General features: G+C 56.8%; 1 protein-coding gene across 1 annotated transcript; it reads left to right on the top strand.

Annotated features, from left to right (window-relative positions):
- Positions 1-2,865: 2,865 nt before the first annotated feature.
- On the top strand, positions 2,866-21,913 carry LOC126212604 (proline-rich protein 36-like). The gene is made up of 5 exons (XM_049940031.1): positions 2,866-3,658; positions 13,989-14,967; positions 18,393-20,178; positions 20,220-20,867; positions 20,918-21,913. Exons 1-5 carry the CDS (start codon positions 2,866-2,868, stop codon positions 21,911-21,913), a joined length of 5,202 nt encoding a protein of 1,733 aa, XP_049795988.1.
- The last annotated feature ends 1,028 nt before the right edge of the window (positions 21,914-22,941 follow it).

The following is a 22,941-nucleotide window of genomic DNA, read 5'->3' on the forward strand; positions in this document are numbered from 1 at the left end:
AGAATTCCCAGAGGGAAGGTGATGTTCTTTCTAGAAACACTATTGAGAAAATTTAGAGAACTGCCATTTGGAGCTGACTGGTGAACGAATTTAAAATGATAAATATTTTCTTAAGCAAAACGGTCTCCCATGCCAGTCCAGTGTTGGAATAAAAAGTTACTTTCTAATATGTCATAGCATCATCATTATGATGAAAGTCGAATCTAATTTTGCTTTTCCCATTGCCCACTGCCCACGATATGGTCTTGTAAGATTTTGCTGACTGGATATGTTATGCGCATGTCACTTTGTGTAAACAGATTGATAAGAAACTCCCCTTTTCTCTTCCTTCTCTACCCCCACCATCTCTCCGCCAACCCTGTCTCCCTGCCCCCCCAACCTGTCTCCCTGCCCCCCCCAACCTGTCTCCCTGCCCCCCCCAACCTGTCTCCCTGCCCCCCCCAACCTGTCTCCCTGCCCCCCCAACCTGTCTCCCTGCCCCCCCCAACCTGTCTCCCTGCCCCCCCCCCCAACCTGTCTCCCTGCCCCCCCCAACCTGTCTCCCTGCCCCCCCAACCTGTCTCCCTGCCCCCCCCCCAACCTGTCTCCCTGCCCCCCCAACCTGTCTCCCTGCCCCCCCCCAACCTGTCTCCCTGCCCCCCCAACCTGTCTCCCTGCCCCCCCAACCTGTCTCCCTGCCCCCCAACCTGTCTCCCTGCCCCCCAACCTGTCTCCCTGCCCCCCCCCAACTGTCTCCCTGCCCCCCCCCAACCTGTCTCACTGCCACCCCCAACCTGTCTCCCTGCCCCCCCCCAACCTGTCTCCCTGCCCCCTCCCCCAACCTGTCTCCCTGCCCCCCCCCCCCCAACCTGTCTCCCTGCCCCCCCCAACCTGTCTCCCTGCCCCCCCAACCTGTCTCCCTGCCCCCTCCCAACCTGTCTCCCTGCCACCCCCAACCTGTCTCCCTGCCCCCCCCAACCTGTCTCCCTGCCCCCCCCAACCTGTCTCCCTGCCCCCCCAACCTGTCTCCCTGCCCCCCAACGTCTCCCTGCCCCCCCAACCTGTCTCCTTGCCCCCCCAACCTGTCTCCCTGCACCCCCAACCTGTCTCCTTGCCCCCCAACCTGTCTCCCAGCACCCCCAACCTGTCTCCCTGCCCCACCCAACCTGTCTCCCTGCCCCCCCCAACCTGTCTCCCTGACCCCCCCAACCTGTCTCCCTGCCCCCCCAACCTGTCTCCCTGCCCCCCCCAACCTGTCTCCCGCCCCCCCAACCTGTCTCCCTGCCCCCCCCAACCTGTCTCCCTGCCCCCCCCAACCTGTCTCCCTGCCCCCCCAACCTGTCTCCCTGCCCCCCCAACCTGTCTCCCTGCCCCCCCAACCTGTCTCCCTGCCCCCCCAACCTGTCTCCCTGCCCCCACCAACCTGTCTCCCTGCCCCCCCAACCTGTCTCCCTGCCCCCCCAACCTGTCTCCCTGCCCCCCCAACCTGTCTCCCTGCCCCCCCAACCTGTCTCCCTGCCCCCCAACCTGTCTCCCTGCCCCCCCAACCTGTCTCCCTGCCCCACCCAACCTGTCTCCCTGCCACCCACCAACCTGTCTCCCTGCCACCCACCAACCTGTCTCCCTGCCACCCACCAACCTGTCTCCCTGCCCCCCCTCAACCTGTCTCCCTGCCCCCCCTCAACCTGTCTCCCTGCCCCCCCTCAACCTGTCTCCCTGCCCCCCCCTCAACCTGTCTCCCTGCCCCCCCCTCAACCTGTCTCCCTGCCCCCCCCTCAACCTGTCTCCCTGCCCCCCCCTCAACCTGTCTCCCTGCCCCCCCCCTCAACCTGTCTCCCTGCCCCCCCAACCTGTCTCCCTGCCCCCCCAACCTGTCTCCCTGCCCCCCCAACCTGTCTCCCTGCCCCCCCAACCTGTCTCCCTGCCCCCCCAACCTGTCTCCCTGCCCCCCCAACCTGTCTCCCTGCCCCCCCAACCTGTCTCCCTGCCCCCCCCAACATGTCTCCCTCCCCCCTCAACCTGTCTCCCTGCCCCCCCCAACCTGTCTCCCTGCCCCCCCCAACCTGTCTCCCTGCCCCCCAACCTGTCTCCCTGCCCCCCCCAACCTGTCTCCCTTTCCCCCCCAACCTGTCTCCCTGCCCCCCCCAACCTGTCTATCTGCCCCCCCAACCTGTCTCCCTGCCCCCCCCAACCTGTCTAACTGCCCCCCCCAACCTGTCTCCCTGCCCCCCCAACCTGTCTCCCTGCCCCCCCAACCTGTCTCCCTGCCCCCCCCAACCTGTCTCCCTGCCCCCCCAACCTGTCTCCCTGCCCCCCCCAACCTGTCTCCCTGCCCCCCCCCAACCTGTCTCCCTGCCCCCCACAACCTGTCTCCCTGCCCCCCCCAACGTGTCTCCCTGCCCCCCCAACCTGTCTCCCTGCCCCCCCAACCTGTGTCCCTGCCCCCCCAACCTGTCTCCCTGCCCCCCCCCAACCTGTCTCCCTGCCCCCCCCCAACCTGTCTCCCTGCCCCCCCAACCTGTTTCCCTGCCCCCCCAACCTGTCTCCCTGCCCCCCCAACCTGTCTCCCTGCCCCCCCAACCTGTCTCCCTGCCCCCCCAACCTGTCTCCCTGCCCCCCCAACCTGTCTCCCTGCCCCCCCCAACCTGTCTCCCTGCCCCCCCCAACCTGTCTCCCTGCCCCCCCAACCTGTCTCCCGGCCCCCCCCCCAACCTGTCTCCCTGCCCCCCCCCAACCTGTCTCCCTGCCCCCTCCAACCTGTCTCCCTGCCCCCCCAACCTGTCTCCCTGCCCCTCCAACCTGTCTCCCCCCATCCTGTCTCCCTCCCCCCCCCAACCTGTCTCCCTGCCCCCCCAACCTGTCTCCATGCCCCCCCAACCTGTCTCCATGCCCCCACCCAACACCTGTCTCCCAGCAAACCACCCCCTGTCTGACTGCCCCCACGCACGCCCCGTCTCCCTGCCCCGTCCCGTCTCCCTGCCCCGTCCCGTCTCCCTGCCCCGTCCCGTCTCCCTGCCACGTCCCGTCTCCCTGCCACGTCCCGTCTCCCTGCCCCGTCCCGTCTCCCTGCCCCGTCCCGTCTCCCTGCCCCGTCCCGTCTCCCTGCCCCGTCCCGTCTCCCTGCCCTGTCCCGTCTCCCTGCCCCGTCCCGTCTCCCTGCCCCCTCCCGTCTCCCTGCCCCGTCCCGTCTCCCTGCCCCGTCCCGTCTCCCTGCCCCGTCCCGTCTCCCTGCCCCGTCCCGTCTCCCTGCCCCGTCCCGTCTCCCTGCCCCGTCCCGTCTCCCTGCCCCGTCCCGTCTCCCTGCCCCGTGCCTTCTCCCTGCCCCGTCCCGTCTCCCTGCCCCGTCCCGTCTCCCTGGCCCGTCCCGTCTCCCTGGCCCGTCCCGTCTCCCTGCCCCGTCCCGTCTCCCTGCCCCGTCCCGTCTCCCTGCCCCGTCCCGTCTCCCTGCCCCGTCCCGTCTCCCTGCCCCGTCCCGTCTCCCTGCCCCGTCCCGTCTCCCTGCCCCGTCCCGTCTCCCTGCCCCGTCCCGTCTCCCTGCCCCGTCCCGTCTCCCTGCCCCGTCCCGTCTCCCTGCCCCGTCCCGTCTCCCTGCCCCGTCCCGTCTCGCTGCCCCACCCCGTCTCGCTGACGCCCTTCGTCTCGCTGCCCCCCCCCGTCTCGCTGCCCACCCCCCCGTCTCGCAGCACCCCCCCCCCCGTCTCCTTGACCTGTCACCTCCCCCCCCCGCACGCCCCATCCCCCTGTCTCCTCCCCTCTCTGCCCCTGTATGACAGTGCCGTGTAGGAACGAGAGACAGATGCCCTAATACGTCACTCTTTTGGTTTTTCAGTTTTTCGAAGACGCAATACCTAGTGTTTGCGTAAAGCAAGACCCCGAACTGAAACACCGTGCTGCTGGATCTGAGCATAATGTAAGTTTTCACTCAAGCACTGTATTGTGCAGAAGTGTAGTAAGAAACTCTAGTTAGATGTAATATTTGTAGGGTATTACCAATAGTATTTTAACAGCACTTGTAACAAGCATATCTTTAAGAACCATTACTGTTGCATTACTTTTTTATCGTGATTCTATGTAATGAATGCCTTTAGTACATATCTGGTGAAAACGGAGCAAGGAAGACTTCCTCTTGGAAGTAATTGTTAATCTTGTTACATCTCTGTGTCACAGTGCTGTAACATATGTGGAACTATGACATGTGATGGGTGTATATTCTAGAGGTCCCAGTCACTATTCACTGTAGTATTTACTTCATTACTGAGATCCTGCTGTGGAATTCCTTATGATTTTCCTCCATTTCACATGACATAAATATGCTTTGTACCCTAAATAGCAGGCACTGAAAATACATGGTGATAAGGCAAGAAACTGTGTAAATAACATTAAATTTGGGTAATTTTGATGGTAATGTGTGGAATGGCACATTCATTTGATTAATGACCAAAAATTCCTCTTGTTTATGGGTTTACTGTTGGAAGATTATTTGCATCTTTATATTATCTGAGTTTAATTTTGAAATGTTGCCACACACGTGGATCAAATTTGTATATGGGAGTACAACCATCCGATAGAGTAGGCCATAGTGCCTCTGAAATCAGAGTGGATTATGTGACAGGAATAGAAACTGAAAGTATGCCAAATAAATACTGCACAATGGCTGATAGCAAAATCAAGGGCAATAGAACTGATTTGGATGCATTCTGACACACACTCTTCCCAATTGATAAGAATCTCTTCAAAGTTGGATGATACTAATGAGAAAAGAATATTGAAAGCTGTCATATACACACAGAAGATAGCAAGCAGTTATAATTCACAGATTGTGTTCTTCTTTCAGTTTGTTGAAGATCCATTGGGAATATCTTTGTCCACTGATTTTATCAAGGACGATCATGAATTAAATATAACTGAGAATACTGTAAGTATTTACATCTCTGATGTATTGCATGTATTCAAGTAGTAAGTCTTTTGTTAAGTGTGTAAAGTAAAAAATGCATTGCAGTGGAATTGTCACAGATTGTCAGTTTTCTGGAATTTGTTGCTGTTTGTAATTGTAGAGTATTCTTGTTCTCCTGCACTTGACTTTCATATCACCTCTTACATTTTGACTGTTTTAAATGGAAGTGGAAGGGGACTAGTGGCTGGTATAATCCTGTTCTCAGTAGCCCTTGTTGTTATCAACTACATTGTATAATGGTTGTCTGTGATGGTCGCAAAATTCACATTTAGATGAAGTGTAAGTTCTAATAGTGTAGGTGATTTGAGAAATATTCCTACTTTCAACAACTTCTGATAAATAGAATTCAAAAGAAGACTGGCTGTTCTTATCTTTTGTGTGAATCGTAGTTATTCTTGAGTTTGCCATAAAATTTTTTAGGGATTTGAAAAACAGAGATGAAATTTGTGGGTTCTAGATCAGCCCCGATATGTTGGCCACAACCTGTACATATTGTGGCAGCTTCTGTGGTACCTGTTGTATTACTTATAAAATTTTCATTAATAGAAGAACTCTTATAGCTTTTAGTGAATGATTGTACATAGCTGAAGCAATGTATGGCCTCACCATTCGAGTCCTGGCAGATCTTAAGGAGAAAGATTAGTTTTTTAAATATTCTCTATGACTTTGCTAAGGGAAGGAGAAGCTCACATTGATAAACATGTCACAAGAGTGAAATTAGACAAATATTGGGGAACATTCAACACATTGGAATGTTAGCTTCTTCAGACACTGGAATGTGTGGTGATTATACAAGCATACAGGTCTAGGATCCAATCTGTCATGCTAGGGACAGCTCAGAGAGTATATAAAGGAGTGTAGCTGATTCACAGCTAACAGGCCAAGACTTAAATGTCACAGGGACTCATGTTATGCCATTTTAAACAAATGAAAGGGATGCATTGGCATCACAAGTAGACAGGACAGTAAGTGAAACAGTAGTAGTGTTGTTCCACAAGAACGGGTTTTACAGAAATGAGAATGCTGCACATAGTAGTCAGGGATGTGCATATGAGGAGTTTGGCTGTAGGGTGTCCTAGGACATAGCTGTAGTTGTCAAAGTGGCTGGATTGTAGTTGGTGACCACTTACCATGAAAATATAAAAGGCCATACTGGCCTTCATACTCAGCCCAAGAGATCACAGGTCAAACAAGATGTCTCCATGGCACCAGGGCCAGAGTTTCAGGGATAGTGTCCACTGCATGGAGTGCTGCTCCCATAGCAAGTGTGAAGAACAGTGTGTTGCTGATTGTGTGGTCTGGAATACCATGTCATGTGGTTGGCACTGAAATCACTGATGTTGTACCCCACTTGTTACTTTGAAAATACGTAACTTAGATTAAGCAGTGGTAGACACCTGAGACATCTATGAATAGGATGTGTGACCGTAACAGTGATGCTGAGTAGTACATGCAGTTGTGCATTAAATATCTTAGCTCTGTCAGCTAGAGTGGACATGCAACCTTTGTGGTCTCGGGAGCATAAAATGCAAGAGCTTAATAATGATGCAGAAACGTAGGGCTGACCATTTTGATACTGGCACATGGCCAGCAAGATTCCGTAGTAATAGTGGAATAGGGAATTTTATTAGGTAACTGTATGAGAAGCTAGAGCAAGCTAGCAAGATAGCAAATTAATACCTTGTTGGAGAAGCAGTTCAGTGGCAGGCTGCTACATCTGTTACTGGTAGGTTCAAACAACACACAAGTGTAACGGAGATCCTTCAGGAACTCAAATGAGAATTCCCAGAGGGAAGGTGATGTTCTTTCTAGAAACACTATTGAGAAAATTTAGAGAACTGCCATTTGGAGCTGACTGGTGAACGAATTTAAAATGATAAATATTTTCTTAAGCAAAACGGTCTCCCATGCCAGTCCAGTGTTGGAATAAAAAGTTACTTTCTAATATGTCATAGCATCATCATTATGATGAACGTCGAATCTAATTTTGCTTTTCCCATTGCCCACTGCCCACGATATGGTCTTGTAAGATTTTGCTGACTGGATATGTTATGCGCATGTCACTTAGTGTAAACAGATTGATAAGAAACTCCCCTTTTCTCTTCCTTCTCTACCCCCACCATCTCTCCCCCCACCCTGTCTCCCTGCCCCCCCAACCTGTCTCCCTGCCCCCCCCAACCTGTCTCCCTGCCCCCCCAACCTGTCTCCCTGCCCCCCCAACCTGTCTCCCTGCCCCCCAACCTGTCTCCCTGCCCCCCCAACCTGTCTCACTGCCCCCCCAACCTGTCTCACTGCCCCCCCAACCTGTCTCCCTGCCCCCCCAACCTGTCTCCCTGCCCCCCCAACCTGTCTCCCTGATCCCCCAACCTGTCTCCCTGCCCCCCCAACCTGTCTCCCTGCCCCCCCAAACTTTCTCGCTGCCCCCCCCAACCTGTCTCCCTGCCCCCCCCAACCTGTCTCCCTGCCCCCCCAACCTGTCTCCCTGCCCCCCCCCCAACCTGTCTCCCTGCCCCCCCAACCTGCCTCCCTGCCCCCCCAACCTGTCTCCCTGCCCCCCCCCCCCCCAACCTGTCTCCCTGCCCCCCCAAACCTGTCTCCCTGCCCCCCACAACCTGTCTCCCTGCCCCCCACAACCTGTCTCCCTGCCCCCCCAACCTGTCTCCCTGCCCCCCCAACCTGTCTCCCTGCCCCCCCCAACCTGTCTCCCTGCCCCCCCATCCTGTCTCCCTGCCCCCCCATCCTGTCTCCCTGCCCCCCCCAACCTGTCTCCCTGCCCCCCCAACCTGTCTCCCTGCCCCCCCAACCTGTCTCCCTGCCCCCCCAACCTGTCTCCCTGCCCCCCCAACCTGTCTCCCTGCCCCCCCAACCTGTCTCCCTGCCCCCCCAACCTGTCTCCCTGCCCCCCAAAACCTGTCTCCCTGCCCCCCCAAACCCTGTCTCCCTGCCCCCCCCAAAACCTGTCTCCCTGCCCCCCCCAAAACCTGTCTCCCTGCCCCCCCCCAAAACCTGTCTCCCTGCCCCCCCCAAAACCTGTCTCCCTGCCCCCCCCAAAACCTGTCTCCCTGCCCCCCCCAAAACCTGTCTCCCTGCGCCCCCCCAAAACCTGTCTCCCTGCCCCCCCCCCAAAACCTGTCTCCCTGCCCCCCCAAAACCTGTCTCCCTGCCCCCCCCAAAACCTGTCTCCCTGCCCCCCCCCAAAACCTGTCTCCCTGCCCCCCAACCTGTCTCCCTGCCCCCCCAACCTGTCTCCCTGCCCCCCCACCTGTCTCCCTGCCCCCCCCAACCTGTCTCCCTGCCCCCCCCAACCTGTCTCCCTGCCCCCCCAACCTGTCTCCCTGCCCCCCCCAACGTGTCTCCCTGCCCCCCCAACCTGTCTCCCTGCCCCCCCAACCTGTCTCCCTGCCCCCCCAACCTGTCTCCCTGCCCCCCCAACCTGTCTCCCTGCCCCCCCAACCTGTCTCCCTGCCCCCCCCCCCCCCAACCTGTCTCCCTGCCCCCCCAACCTGTCTCCCTGCCCCCACCTACCTGTCTCCCTGCCCCCCAACCTGTCTCCCTGCCCCCCCCCAACCTGTCTCCCTGCCCCCACCAACCTGTCTCCCTGCCCCCACCCAACCTGTCTCCCTGCCCCCCACCAACCTGTCTCCCTGCCCCCCACCAACCTGTCTCCCTGCCCCCCACCAACCTGTCTCCCTGCCCCCCACCAACCTGTCTCCCTGCCCCCCACCAACCTGTCTCCCTGCCCCCCACCAACCTGTCTCCCTGCCCCCCACCAACCTGTCTCCCTGCCCCCCACCAACCTGTCTCCCTGCCCCCCACCAACCTGTCTCCCTGCCCCCCACCAACCTGTCTCCCTGCCCCCCACCAACCTGTCTCCCTGCCCCCCACCAACCTGTCTCCCTGCCCCCCACCAACCTGTCTCCCTGCCCCCCACCAACCTGTCTCCCTGCCCCCCACCAACCTGTCTCCCTGCCCCCCACCAACCTGTCTCCCTGCCCCCCACCAACCTGTCTCCCTGCCCCCCACCAACCTGTCTCCCTGCCCCCCACCAACCTGTCTCCCTGCCCCCCACCAACCTGTCTCCCTGCCCCCCACCAACCTGTCTCCCTGCCCCCCACCAACCTGTCTCCCTGCCCCCCCACCAACCTGTCTCCCTGCCCCCCCACCCCCTGTCTCCCAGCAAACCACCCCCTGTCTGACTGCCCCCACGCACGTCCCGTCTCCCTGCCCCGTCCCTCGCCTCCCTGCCCCGTCCCTCGCCTCCCTGCCCCGTCCCTCGCCTCCCTGCCCCGTCCCTCGCCTCCCTGCCCCGTCCCTCGTCTCCCTGCCCCGTCCCTCGTCTCCCAGCCCCGTCCCTCGTCTCCCAGCCCCGTCCCTCCTCTCCCGCATGCCCCGTCTCGCTGCCCCCCCCCCGTCTCGCTGCACCCCGTCACCCTGACCCCCGCATCTCCCTGACCCGTCCCCTCCCCCCCTCCCGCACACCCTGTCCCCCTGCGCCGCACCCCCGCACGCCCCATCCCCCTGTCTCCTCCCCTCTCTGCCCCTGTATGACAGTGCCGTGTAGGAACGAGAGACAGATGCCCTGATACGTCACTTTCTTGGTTTTTCAGTTTTTCGAAGACGCAATACCTAGTGTTTGCGTAAAGCAAGACCCCGAACTGAAACACCGTGCTGCTGGATCTGAGCATAATGTAAGTTTTCACTCAAGCACTGTATTGTGCAGGAAGTGTAGTAAGAAACTCTAGTTAGATGTAATATTTGTAGGGTATTACCAATAGTATTTTAACAGCACTTGTAACAAGCATATCTTTAAGAACCATTACTGTTGCATTACTTTTTTATCGTGATTCTATGTAATGAATGCCTTAAGTACATATCTGGTGAAAACGGAGCAAGGAAGACTTCCTCTTGAAAGTAATTGTTAATCTTGTTACATCTCTGTGTCACAGTGCTGTAACATGTGGAACTATGACATGTGATGGGTGTATATTCTAGAGTTCCCAGTCACTATTCACTGTAGTATTTACTTCATTACTGAAATCCTGCTGTGGAATTCCTTATGATTTTCCTCCATTACACATGACATAAATTTGCATTGTACCCTAAAGAGCAGGCACTGAAAATACATGGTGATATGGCAAGAAGCTGTGTAAATAACATTAAATTTGGGTAATTTTGATGGTAATGTGTGGAATGGCACATTCATTTGATTAATGACCAAAAAGTCCTGTTGTTTATGGGTTTACTGTTGGAAGATTATTTGCATCTTTATATTATCTGAGTTTAATTTTGAAATGTTGCCACACACTTAGATCAAATTGGTATATGGGAGTACAACCATCCGATAGAGTAGGCCATAGTGCCTCTGAAATCAGAGTGGATTATGTGACAGGAATAGAAAGTGAAAGTATGCCAAATAAATACTGCACAATGGCTGATAGCAAAATCAAGGGCAATAGAACTGATATGGATGCATTCTGACACACACACTCTTCCCAATTGATAAGAATCTCTTCAAAGTTGGATGATACTCATGAGAAAAGAATATTGAAAGCTGTCATATACACACAGAAGATAGCAAGCAGTTATAATTCAGATTGTGTTCTTCTTTCAGTTTGTTGAAGATCCATTGGGAATATCTTTGTCCACTGATTTTATCAAGGACGATCCTAAATTAAATATAACTGAGAATACTGTAAGTATTTACATCTCTGATGTATTGCATGTATTCAAGTAGTAAGTCTTTTGTTAAGTGTGTAGGGTAAAAGATGCATTGCAGCGGAATTGTCACAGATTGTCAGTTTTCTGGAATTTGTTGCTGTTTGTAATTGTAGAGTATTCTTGTTCTCCTGCACTTGACTTTCATATCACCTCTTACATATTGACTGTTTTAAATGGAAGTGGAAGGGGACTAGTGGCTGGTATAATACTGTTCTCAGTAGCCCTTGTTGTTATCAACTACATTGTATAATGGTTGTCTGTGATGGTCGCAAAATTCACATTTAGATGAAGTATAAGTTCTAATAGTATAGGTGATTTGAGAAATATTCCTACTTTCAACAACTTCTGATAAATAGAATTCAAAAGAAGACTGGCTGTTCTTATCTTTTGTGTGAATCGTAGTTATTCTTGAGTTTGCCATAAAATTTTTTAGGGATTTGAAAAACAGAGATGAAATTTGTGGGTTCTAGATCAGCCCCGATATGTTGGCCACAACCTGTACATATTGTGGCAGCTTCTGTGGTACCTGTTGTATTACTTATAAAATTTTCATTAATAGAAGAACTCTTATAGCTTTTTGTGAATGATTGTACATAGCTGAAGCCATGTATGGCCTTACCATTCGAGTCCTGGCAGGTCTGAAGGAGAAAGATTAGTTTTTTAAATATGCTTTATGACCTTGCTAAGGGAAAGGAGAAGCTCACATTGATAAACATATCACAAGAGTGAAATTAGACAAATATTGGGGAACATTCAACACATTGGAATGTTAGCTTCTTCAGACACTGGAATGTGTGGTGATTATACAAGCATACAGGTCTAGGATCCAAACTATCATGCTAGGGACAGCTCAGAGAGTATATAAAGGAGTGTAGCTGATTCACAGCTAACAGGCCAAGACTTAAATGTCACAGGGACTCATGTTATGCCATTTTAAACAAATGAAAGGGATGCATTGGCATCACAAGTAGACAGGACAGTAAGTGAAACAGTAGTAGTGTTGTTCCACAAGAAGGGTTTTACAGAAATGAGAATGCTGCACATAGTAGTCAGGGATGTGCATATGAGGAGTTTGGCTAAAACAGTGATCTGTAGGGTGTCCTAGGACATAGCTGTAGTTGTCAAAGTGGCTGGATTGTAGTTGGTGACCACTTACCATGAAAATATAAAAGGCCATACTGGCCTTCATATTCAGCCCAAGAGATCACAGGTCAAACAAGATGTCTCCATGGCACCAGGGCCAGAGGTTCAGGGATAGTGTCCACTGCATGGAGTGCTGCTCCCATAGCAAGTGTGAAGAACAGTGTGTTGCTGATTGTGTGGTCTGGAATACCATGTCATGTGGTTGGCACTGAAATCACTGATGTTGTACCCCACTTGTTACTTTGAAAATACGTAACTTAGATTAAACAGTGGTAGACACCTGAGACATCTACAAATAGGATGTGTGACCGTAACAGTGATGCTGAGTAGTACATGCAGTTGTGCAGTAAATATCTTAGCTCTGTCAGCTAGAGTGGACATGCAACTTTTGTGGTCTCGAGAGCATAAAATGCAAGAGCTTAATAATGATGCAGAAACGTAGGGCTGACCATTTTGATACTGGCACATGGCCAGCAAGATTCCGTAGTAATTGTGGAATAGGGAATTTTATTAGGTAACTGTATGAGAAGCTAGAGCAAGCTAGCAAGATAGCAAATTAATACCTTGTTGGAGAAGCAGTTCAGTGGCAGGCTGCTACATCTGTTACTGGTAGGTTCAAACAACACACAAGTGTAACGGAGATCCTTCAGGAACTCAAATGAGAATTCCCAGAGGGAAGGTGATGCTCTTTCTAGAAACACTATTGAGAAAATTTAGAGAACTGCCATTTGGAGCTGACTGGTGAACGAATTTAAAATGATAAATATTTTCTTAAGCAAAACGGTCTCCCATGCCAGTCCAGTGTTGGAATAAAAAGTTACTTTCTAATATGTCATAGCATCATCATTGTGATGAATGTCGAATCTAATTTTGCTTTTCCCATTGCCCACTGCCCACGATATGGTCTTGTAAGATTTTGCTGACTGGATATGTTATGCGCATGTCACTTAGTGTAAACAGATTGATAAGAAACTCCCCTTTTCTCTTCCTTCTCTACCCCCACCATCTCTCCCCCCACCCTGTCTCCCTGCCCCCCCAACCTGTCTCCCTGCCCCCCCAACCTGTCTCCCTGCCCCCCCAACCTGTCTCCCTGCCCCCCAACCTGTCTCCCTGCCCCCCAACCTGTCTCCCTGCCCCCCCAAACTGTCTCCCTGCCCCCCCAACCTGTCTCCCTGACCCCACCAACCTGTCACCCTGCCCCCCACCAACCTGTCTCCCTGCCCCCCACCAACCTGTCTCCCTGCCCCCCACCAACCTGTCTCCCTGCCCCCCACCAACCTGTCTCCCTGCCCCCCACCAACCTGTCTCCCTGCCCCCCACCAACCTGTCTCCCTGCCCCCCACCAACCTGTCTCCCTGCCCCCCCACCAACCTGTCTCCCTGCCCCCCCACCAACCTGTCTCCCTGCCCCCCCACCAACCTGTCTCCCTGCCCCCCCACCAACCTGTCTCCCTGCCCCCCACCAACCTGTCTCCCTGCCCCCCCACCAACCTGTCTCCCTGCCCCCCACCAACCTGTCTCCCTGCCCCCCCCCAACTTGTCTCCCTGCCCCCCCCAACCTGTCTCCCTGCCCCCCCAACCTGTCTCCCTGCCCCCCAACCTGTCTCCCTGCCCCCCCAACCTGTCTCCCTGCCCCCCCAAACTGTCTCCCTGCCCCCCCAACCTGTCTCCCTGCCCCCCACCAACCTGTCTCCCTGCCCCCCACCAACCTGTCTCCCTGCCCCCCACCAACCTGTCTCCCTGCCCCCCACCAACCTGTCTCCCTGCCCCCCACCAACCTGTCTCCCTGCCCCCCACCAACCTGTCTCCCTGCCCCCCACCAACCTGTCTCCCTGCCCCCCACCAACCTGTCTCCCTGCCCCCCACCAACCTGTCTCCCTGCCCCCCACCAACCTGTCTCCCTGCCCCCCACCAACCTGTCTCCCGGCCCCCCACCAACCTGTCTCCCTGCCCCCCACCAACCTGTCTCCCTGCCCCCCACCAACCTGTCTCCCTGCCCCCCACCAACCTGTCTCCCTGCCCCCCACCAACCTGTCTCCCTGCCCCCCACCAACCTGTCTCCCTGCCCCCCACCAACCTGTCTCCCTGCCCCCCCAACCTATCTCCCTGCCCCCCCAACCTGTCTCCCTGCCCCCCCAACCTGTCTCCCTGCCCCCCCAACCTGTCTCCCTGCCCCCCCACCCTCTGTCTCCCAGCAAACCACCCCCTGTCTGCTGACTGCCCCCACTCACGTCCCGTCTCCCTGCCCCGTCCCGTCCCGTCTCCCTGCCCCGTCCCGTCTCCCTGCCCCGTCCCGTCTCCCTGCCCCGTCCCGTCTCCCTGCCCCGTCCCGTCTCCCTGCCACGTCCCGTCTCCCTGCCACGTCCCGTCTCCCTGCCCCGTCCCGTCTCCCTGCCCCGTCCCGTCTCCCTGCCCCGTCCCGTCTCCCTGCCCCGTCCCGTCTCCCTGCCCCGTCCCGTCTCCCTGCCCCGTCCCGTCTCCCTGCCCCGTCCCGTCTCCCTGCCCCGTCCCGTCTCCCTGCCCCGTCCCGTCTCCCTGCCCCGTCCCGTCTCCCTGCCCCGTCCCGTCTCCCTGCCCCGTCCCGTCTCCCTGCCCCGTCCCGTCTCCCTGCCCCGTCCCGTCTCCCTGCCCCGTCCCGTCTCCCTGCCCCGTCCCGTCTCCCTGCCCCGTCCCGTCTCCCTGCCACGTCCCGTCTCCCTGCCCCGTCCCGTCTCCCTGCCCCGTCCCGTCTCCCTGCCCCGTCCCGTCTCCCTGCCCCGTCCCGTCTCCCTGCCCCGTCCCGTCTCCCTGCCCCGTCCCGTCTCCCTGCCCCGTCCCGTCTCCCTGCCCCGTCCCGTCTCCCTGCCCCGTCCCGTCTCCCTGCCCCGTCCCGTCTCCCTGCCCCGTCCCGTCTCCCTGCCCCGTCCCGTCTCCCTGCCCCGTCCCGTCTCCCTGCCCCGTCCCGTCTCCCTGCCCCGTCCCGTCTCCCTGCCCCGTCCCGTCTCCCTGCCCCGTCCCGTCTCCCTGCCCCGTCCCGTCTCCCTGCCCCGTCCCGTCTCCCTGCCCCGTCCCGTCTCCCTGCCCCGTCCCGTCTCCCTGCCCCGTCCCGTCTCCCTGCCCCGTCCCGTCTCCCTGCCCCGTCCCGTCTCCCTGCCCCGTCCCCCACGCACGCCCCGTCTCCCTGCCCCCCCCCACGTATGCCCCGTCTCGCTGCCTCCCCCCCGTCTCGCTGCCCCCCCCCGTCTCCCTGACCCGTCCCCTCCCCCCCCCCCGCACACCCTGTCCCCTTGCGCCGCACCCCCCGCACGCCCCATCCCCCTGTCTCCTCCCCTCTCTGCCCCTGTATGACAGTGCCGTGTAGGAACGGGAGACAGATGCCCTGATATGTCACTTTCTTGGTTTTTCAGTGTTTCAAAGACGCAATACCTAGTGTTTGCGTAAAGCAAGACCCCGAACTGAAACACCGTGCTGCTGGATCTGAGCATAATGTAAGTTTTCACTCAAGCACTGTATTGTGCAGGAAGTGTAGTAAGAAACTCTAGTTAGATGTAATATTTGTAGGGTATTACCAATAGTATTTTAACAGCACTTGTAACAAGAATATCTTTAAGAACCATTACTGTTGCATTACTTTTTTATTGTGATTCTATGTAATGAATGCCTTAAGTACATATCTGGTGAAAACGGAGCAAGGAAGACTTCCTCTTGGAAGTAATTGTTAATCTTGTTACATCTCTGTGTCACAGTGCTGTAACATATGTGGAACTATGACATGTGATGGGTGTATATTCTAGAGTTCCCAGTCACTATTCACTGTAGTATTTACATCATTACTGAAATCCTGCTGTGGAATTCCTTATGATTTTCCTCCATTACACATGACATAAATTTGCATTGTACCCTAAAGAGCAGGCACTGAAAATACATGGTGATATGGCAAGAAGCTGTGTAAATAACATTAAATTTGGGTAATTTTGATGGTAATGTGTGGAATGGCACATTCATTTGATTAATGACCAAAAATTCCTCTTGTTTATGGGTTTACTGTTGGAAGATTATTTGCATCTTTATATTATCTGAGTTTAATTTTGAAATGTTGCCACACACGTAGATCAAATTTGTATATGGGAGTACAACCATCCGATAGAGTAGGACATAGTGCCTCTGAAATCAGAGTGGATTATGTGACAGGAATAGAAAGTGAAAGTATGCCAAATAAATACTGCACAATGGCTGATAGCAAAATCAAGGGCAATAGAACTGATTTGGATGCATTCTGACACACACTCTTCCCAATTGATAAGAATCTCTTCAAAGTTGGATGATACTCATGAGAAAAGAATATTGAAAGCTGTCATATACACACAGAAGATAGCAAGCAGTTATAATTCAGATTGTGTTCTACTTTCAGTTTGTTGAAGATCCATTGGGAATATCTTTGTCCACTGATTTTATCAAGGACAATCCTAAATTAAATATAACTGAGAATACTGTAAGTATTTACATCTCTGATGTATTGCATGTATTCAAGTAGTAAGTCTTTTGTTAAGTGTGTAGGGTAAAAGATGCATTGCAGCGGAATTGTCACAGATTGTCAGTTTTCTGGAATTTGTTGCTGTTTGTAATTGTAGAGTATTCTTGTTCTCCTGCACTTGACTTTCATATCACCTCTTACATATTGACTGTTTTAAATGGAAGTGGAAGGGGACTAGTGGCTGGTATAATACTGTTCTCAGTAGCCCTTGTTGTTATCAACTACATTGTATAATGGTTGTCTGTGATGGTCGCAAAATTCACATTTAGATGAAGTATAAGTTCTAATAGTGTAGGTGATTTGAGAAATATTCCTACTTTCAACAACTTCTGATAAATAGAATTCAAAAGAAGACTGGCTGTTCTTATCTTTTGTGTGAATCGTAGTTATTCTTGAGTTTGCCATAAAATTTTTTTGGGGTTTGAAAAACAGATGAAATTTGTGGGTTCTAGATCAGCCCCGATATGTTGGCCACAACCTGTACATATTGTGGCAGCTTCTGTGGTACCTGTTGTATTACTTATAAAATTTTCATTAATAGAAGAACTCTTATAGCTTTTTGTGAATGATTGTACATAGCTGAAGCCATGTATGGCCTCACCATTCGAGTCCTGGCAGGTCTGAAGGAGAAAGATTAGTTTTTTAAATATGCTTTATGACCTTGCTAAGGGAAAGGAGAAGCTCACATTGATAAACATATCACAAGAGTGAAATTAGACAAATATTGGGGAACATTCAACACATTGGAATGTTAGCTTCTTCAGACACTGGAATGTGTGGTGATTATACAAGCATACAGGTGTAGGATCCAACTATCATGCTAGGGACAGCTCAGAGAGTATATAAAGGAGTGTAGCTGATTCACAGCTAACAGGCCAAGACTTAAATGTCACAGGGACTCATGTTATGCCATTTTAAACAAATGAAAGGGATGCATTGGCATCACAAGTAGACAGGACAGTAAGTGAAACAGTAGTAGTGTTGTTCCACAAGAAGGGTTTTACAGAAATGAGAATGCTGCACATAGTAGTCAGGGATGTGCATATGAGGAGTTTGGCTAAAACAGTGATCTGTAGGGTGTCCTAGGACATAGCTGTAGTTGTCAAAGTGGCTGGATTGTAGTTGGTGACCACTTACCATGAAAATATAAAAGGCCATACTGGCCTTCATATTCAGCCCAAGAGATCACAGGTCAAACAAGATGTCTCCATGGCACCAGGGCCAGAGGTTCAGGGATAGTGTCCACTGCATGGAGTGCTGCTCCCATAGCAAGTGTGAAGAACAGTGTGTTGCTGATTGTGTGGTCTGGAATACCATGTCATGTGGTTGGCACTGAAATCACTGATGTTGTACCCCATTTGTTACTTTGAAAATACGTAACTTAGATTAAACAGTGGTAGAGACCTGAGAAATCTATGAATAGGATGTGTGACCATAACAGTGATGCTGAGTAGTACATGCAGCTGTGCAGTAAATATCTTAGCTCTGTCAGCTAGAGTGGACATGCAACCTTTGTGGTCTCGGGAGCATAAAATGCAAGAGCTTAATAATGATGCAGAAACGTAGGGCTGACTATTTTGATACTGGCACATGGCCAGCAAGATTCCGTAGTAATTGTGGAATAGGGAATTTTATTAGTTAATCGCATGAGAAGCTAGAGCAACCTAGCAAGATAGCAAATTAATACCTTGTTGGAGAAGCAGTTCAGTGGCAGGCTGCTACATCTGTTACTGGTAGGTTCAAACAACACACAAGTGTAACGGAGATCCTTCAGGAACTCAAATGAGAATTCCCAGGGGGAAGGTGATGTTCTTTCTAGAAACACTATTGAGAAAATTTAGAGAACTGCCATTTGAAGCTGACTGGTGAACGAATGAAAAATGATAAATATTTTCTTCATCAAAACGCTCTCCCATGCCAGTCCAGTGTTGGAATAAAGTGTTACTTTCTAATATGTCATAGCATCATCATTATGATCGCATTATGATGAACGACGAATCTAATTTTGCTTTTGCCATTGCCCAACGCCCATGATACGGTCTTGTAAGATTTTGTTGACTGGATATGTTTTGCGCATGTCACTTAGTGTAAACAGATTGATAAGAAACTCCCCTTTTCTCTTCCTTCTCTACCCCCACCAACTCTGCCCCACCCTGTCTCCCTGCCCCCACCCCCGCCCTGTCTCCCTGCCCCCACCCCCGCCCTGTCTCCCTGCCCCCACCCCCACCCTGTCTCCCTGCCCCCACCCCCGCCCTGTCTCCCTGCCCCCACCCCGCCCTGTCTCCCTGCCCCCACCCCCGCTCTGTCTCCCTGCCCCCACCCCCGCCCTGTCTCCCTGCCCCCACCCCCGCCCTGTCTCCCTGCCCCCACCCCCGCCCTGTCTCCCTGCCACCACCCCCGCCCTGTCTCCCTGCCCCCACCCCCGCCCTGTCTCCCTGCCCCCACCCCCGCCCTGTCTCCCTGCCCCCAACCCCGCCCTGTCTCCCTGCCCCCACCCCCGCCCTGTCTCCCTGCCCCCACCCCCGCCCCGTCTCCGTGCCCCCAACCCCGCCCCGTCCCCGTGCCCCCAACCCCGCCCCGTCTCCCAGCCCCTGCCCCCTGTCTCCCAGCCCCCACCCCCCTGTCTCCCTGCCCCCGCCCCCCTGTCTCCCAGCCCCCGCCCCCCTGTCTCCCAGCCCCCGCCCCGCTGTCTCCCAGCCCCCGCCCCCCTGTCTCCCAGCCCCCGCCCCCTGTTTCCCAGCCCCCGCCCCCTGTCTCCCAGCCCCCGCCCCCCTGTCTCCCAGCCCCCGCCCCCTGTCTCCCAGCCCCCGCCCCCTGTCTCCCTGCCCCCGCCCCCTGTCTCCCAGCCCCCGCCCCCTGTCCCCCAGCCCCCGCCCCCTGTCTCCCAGCCCCCGCCCCCTGTCTCCCAGCCCCCGCCCCCTGTCTCCCAGCCCCCGCCCCCTGTCTCCCAGCCCCCGCCCCCTGTCTCCCAGCCCCCGCCCCCTGTCTCCCAGCCCCCGCCCCCTGTCTCCCAGCCCCCGCCCCCTGTCTCCCAGCCCCCGCCCCCTGTCTCCCAGCCCCCGCCCCCTGTCTCCCAGCCCCCGCCCCGTCTCCTAGCCCCCAACCCCGCCCCGTCTCCGTGCCCCCAACCCCGCCCCGTCTCCCAGCCCCTGCCCCCCGTCTCCCAGCCCCTGCCCCCCGTCTCCCAGCCCCTGCCCCCCGTCTCCCAGCCCCTGCCCCCCGTCTCCCAGCCCCTGCCCCCCGTCTCCCAGCCCCTGCCCCCCGTCTCCCGGCCCCTGCCCCCCGTCTCCACGGCCCCTGCCCCCCGTCTCCCGGCCCCTGCCCCCCGTCTCCCGGCCCCTGCCCCCCGTCTCCCGGCCCCTGCCCCCCGTCTCCCGGCCCCTGCCCCCCGTCTCCCGGCCCCTGCCCCCCGTCTCCCGGCCCCCGCCCCCCGTCTCCCGGCCCCCGCCCCCCGTCTCCCGGCCCCCGCCCCCCGTCTCCCGGCCCCCGCCCCCCGTCTTCCGGCCCCCGCCCCCCGTCTCCCGGCCCCCGCCCCCCGTCTCCCGGCCCCCGCCCCCCGTCTCCCGGCCCCCACCCCCGTCTCCCGGCCCCCGCCCCCCGTCTCCCGGCCCCCGCCCCCCGTCTCCCGGCCCCCGCCCCCTGTCTCCCGGCCCCCGCCCCCTGTCTCCCGGCCCCCGCCCCTTGTCTCCCGGCCCCCGCCCCCTGTCTCCCGGCCCCCGCCCCCTGTCTCCCGGCCCCCGCCCCCTGTCTCCCGGCCCCCGCCCCCTGTCTCCCGGCCCCCGCCCCCTGTCTCCCGGCCCCCGCCCCCTGTCTCCCAGCCCCCGCCCCCTGTCTCCCAGCCCCCGCCCCCTGTCTCCCAGCTCCCGCCCCCTGTCTCCCAGCCCCCAGCCCCCTGTCGCCCCCTGTCTCCCAGCCCCCGCCCCGTCTCCTAGCCCCCAACCCCGCCCCGTCTCCGTGCCCCCAACCCCGCCCCGTCTCCCAGCCCCTGCCCCCCGTCTCCCAGCCCCTGCCCCCCGTCTCCCAGCCCCTGCCCCCCGTCTCCCGGCCCCCGCCCCCTGTCTCCCGGCCCCCGCCCCCTGTCTCCCGGCCCCCGCCCCCTGTCTCCCGGCCCCCGCCCCCTGTCTCCCGGCCCCCGCCCCCTGTCTCCCGGCCCCCGCCCCCTGTCTCCCGGCCCCCGCCCCCTGTCTCCCAGCCCCCGCCCCCTGTCTCCCAGCCCCCGCCCCCTGTCTCCCAGCTCCCGCCCCCTGTCTCCCAGCCCCCGGCCCCCTGTCGCCCCCTGTCTCCCAGCCCCCGCCCCCTGTCGCCCCCTGTCTCCTGGCCCCCGCCCCCTGTCTCCCGGCCCCCGCCCCCTGTCTCCCGGCCCCCGCCCCCTGTCTCCCGGCCCCCGCCCCCTGTCTCCCGGCCCCCGCCCCCTGTCTCCCGGCCCCCGCCCCCTGTCTCCCGGCCCCCGCCCCCTGTCTCCCGGCCCCCGCCCCCTGTCTCCCGGCCCCCGCCCCCTGTCTCCCGGCCCCCGGCCCCTGTCTCCCGGCCCCCGCCCCCTGTCTCCCGGCCCCCGCCCCCTGTCTCCCGGCCCCCGCCCCCTGTCTCCCGGCCCCGCCCCCTGTCTCCCAGCCCCCGCCCCCTGTCTCCCAGCCCCCGCCCCCTGTCTCCCTGCCCCCGCCCCCTGTCTCCCAGCCCCCGCCCCCTGTCTCCCAGCCCCCGCCCCCTGTCTCCCAGCCCCCGCCCCCTGTCTCCCAGCCCCCGCCCCCTGTCTCCCAGCCCCCGCCCCCTGTCTCCCAGCCCCCGCCCCCTGTCTCCCAGCCCCCGCCCCCTGTCTCCCAGCCCCCGCCCCCTGTCTCCCAGCCCCCGCCCCCTGTCTCCCAGCCCCGGCCCCCTGTCTCCCAGCCCCCGCCCCCTGTCTCCCAGCCCCCGCCCCCTGTCTCCCAGCCCCCGCCCCCTGTCTCCCAGCCCCCGCCCCCTGTCTCCCAGCCCCCGCCCCCTGTCTCCCAGCCCCCGCCCCCTGTCTCCCAGCCCCCGCCCCCTGTCTCCCAGCCCCCGCCCCCTGTCTCCCAGCCCCCGCCCCCTGTCTCCCAGCCCCCGCCCCCTGTCTCTCAGGACCCGCCCCCTGTCTCCCAGCCCCCGCCCCCTGTCTCCCTGCCCCCGCCCCCTGTCTCCCTGCCCCCGCCCCCTGTCTCCCTGCCCCCGCCCGCTGTCTCCCAGCCCCCGCCCCCCGTCTCCCAGCCCCCGCCCCCCGTCTCCCAGCCCCCGCCCCCCGCGTCCCAGCCCCCGCCCCCCGCCCCCCGTCTCCCAGCCCCTGCCCCCCGTCTCCCAGCCCCCGCCCCCCGTCTCCCAGCCCCCGCCCCCCGTCTCCCAGCCCCCGCCCCCCGTCTCCCCGCCCCCTCCCCGCCCCCGCCCCGTCTCCCCCTCTCCCTGCCCCGTCTCCGCCCCCGCCCCTTCTCCCTGCCCCGCTTCCCCCCTCCCTGCCCCGTCTCCGCCCCCGCCCCTTCTCCCTGCCCCCACCCCCTGCCTCCCTGCCCCCCACCCCCCACCGACACCACCACCCTGCCTCGCCCTCCACTCTGCCCCTGTATGACAGTGCCATGTAGGAACGAGAGACAGATGCCCTGATACGTCACTTTCTTGGTTTTTTCAGTTTCTTGAAGACCCAATAAAGGCTGGTGACCCTAGTGTTTGCGTAAAGCAAGACCCCGAACTGAAACACCGTGCTGCTGGATCTGAGCATAATGTAAGTTTTCACTCAAGCACTGTATTGTGCAGGAAGTGTAGTAAGAAACTCTAGTTAGATGTGTTATTTGTAGGGTATTACCAATAGTATTTTAACAGCTCTTGTAACAACCATATCTTTAAGAACCATTACTGTTGCATTATTTTTTATTGTGATTCTATGTAATGAATGCCTTAAGTACATATCTGGTGTAAACGGAGCAAGGAAGACTTCATCTTGGAAGTAATTGTTAATCTTGTTACATCTCTGTGTCACAGTGCTGTAACATGTGGAACTATGACATGTGATGGGTGTATATTCTAGAGTTCCCAGTCACTATTCACTGTAGTATTTACATCATTACTGAAATCCTGCTGTGGAATTCCTTATGATTCTCCTCCATTACACATGACATAAATTTGCATTGTACCCTAAAGAGCAGGCACTGAAAATACATGGTGATATGGCAAGAAGCTGTGTAAATAACATTAAATTTGGGTAATTTTGATGGTAATGTGTGGAATGGCACATTCATTTGATTAATGACCAAAAATTCCTCTTGTTTGTGGGTTTACTGTTGGAAGATTATTTGCATCTTTATATTATCTGAGTTTAATTTTGAAATGTTGCCACACACGTAGATCAAATTTTGTATATGGGAGTACAACCATCCGATAGAGTAGGCCTTAGTGCCTCTGAAATCAGAGTGGATTATGTGACAGGAATAGAAAGTGAAAGTATGCCAAATAAATACTGCACAATGGCTGATAGCAAAATCAAGGGCAATAGAACTGATTTGGATGCATTCTGACACACACTCTTCCCAATTGATAAGAATCTCTGCAAAATTGGATGATACTAATGAGAAAAGAATATTGAAAGCTGTCATATACACACAGAAGATGGCAAGCAGTTATAATTCACAGATTGT

The sequence above is a fragment of the Schistocerca nitens genome, chromosome 11 (assembly GCF_023898315.1).
Source record: "Schistocerca nitens isolate TAMUIC-IGC-003100 chromosome 11, iqSchNite1.1, whole genome shotgun sequence".
In the NCBI taxonomy this organism is placed as follows: Eukaryota; Metazoa; Arthropoda; class Insecta; order Orthoptera; family Acrididae; genus Schistocerca; species Schistocerca nitens.

Excerpts from the sequence above, each read along its gene's own strand:
- LOC126212604 (XM_049940031.1), top strand. The coding sequence starts at position 2,866 with ATGCCCCCACCCAACACCTGTCTCCCAGCAAACCACCCCCTGTCTGAC. Across the intron at positions 3,659-13,988 it reads GCTGCCCACCCCCCCGTCTC|CAAACCACCCCCTGTCTGCT; the intron begins GCAGCACCCCCC and ends TCTGTCTCCCAG. Across the intron at positions 20,868-20,917 it reads TCTCCCGGCCCCCGCCCCCT|CCCCCGCCCCCTGTCTCCCA; the intron begins GTCTCCCGGCCC and ends CCTGTCTCCCAG.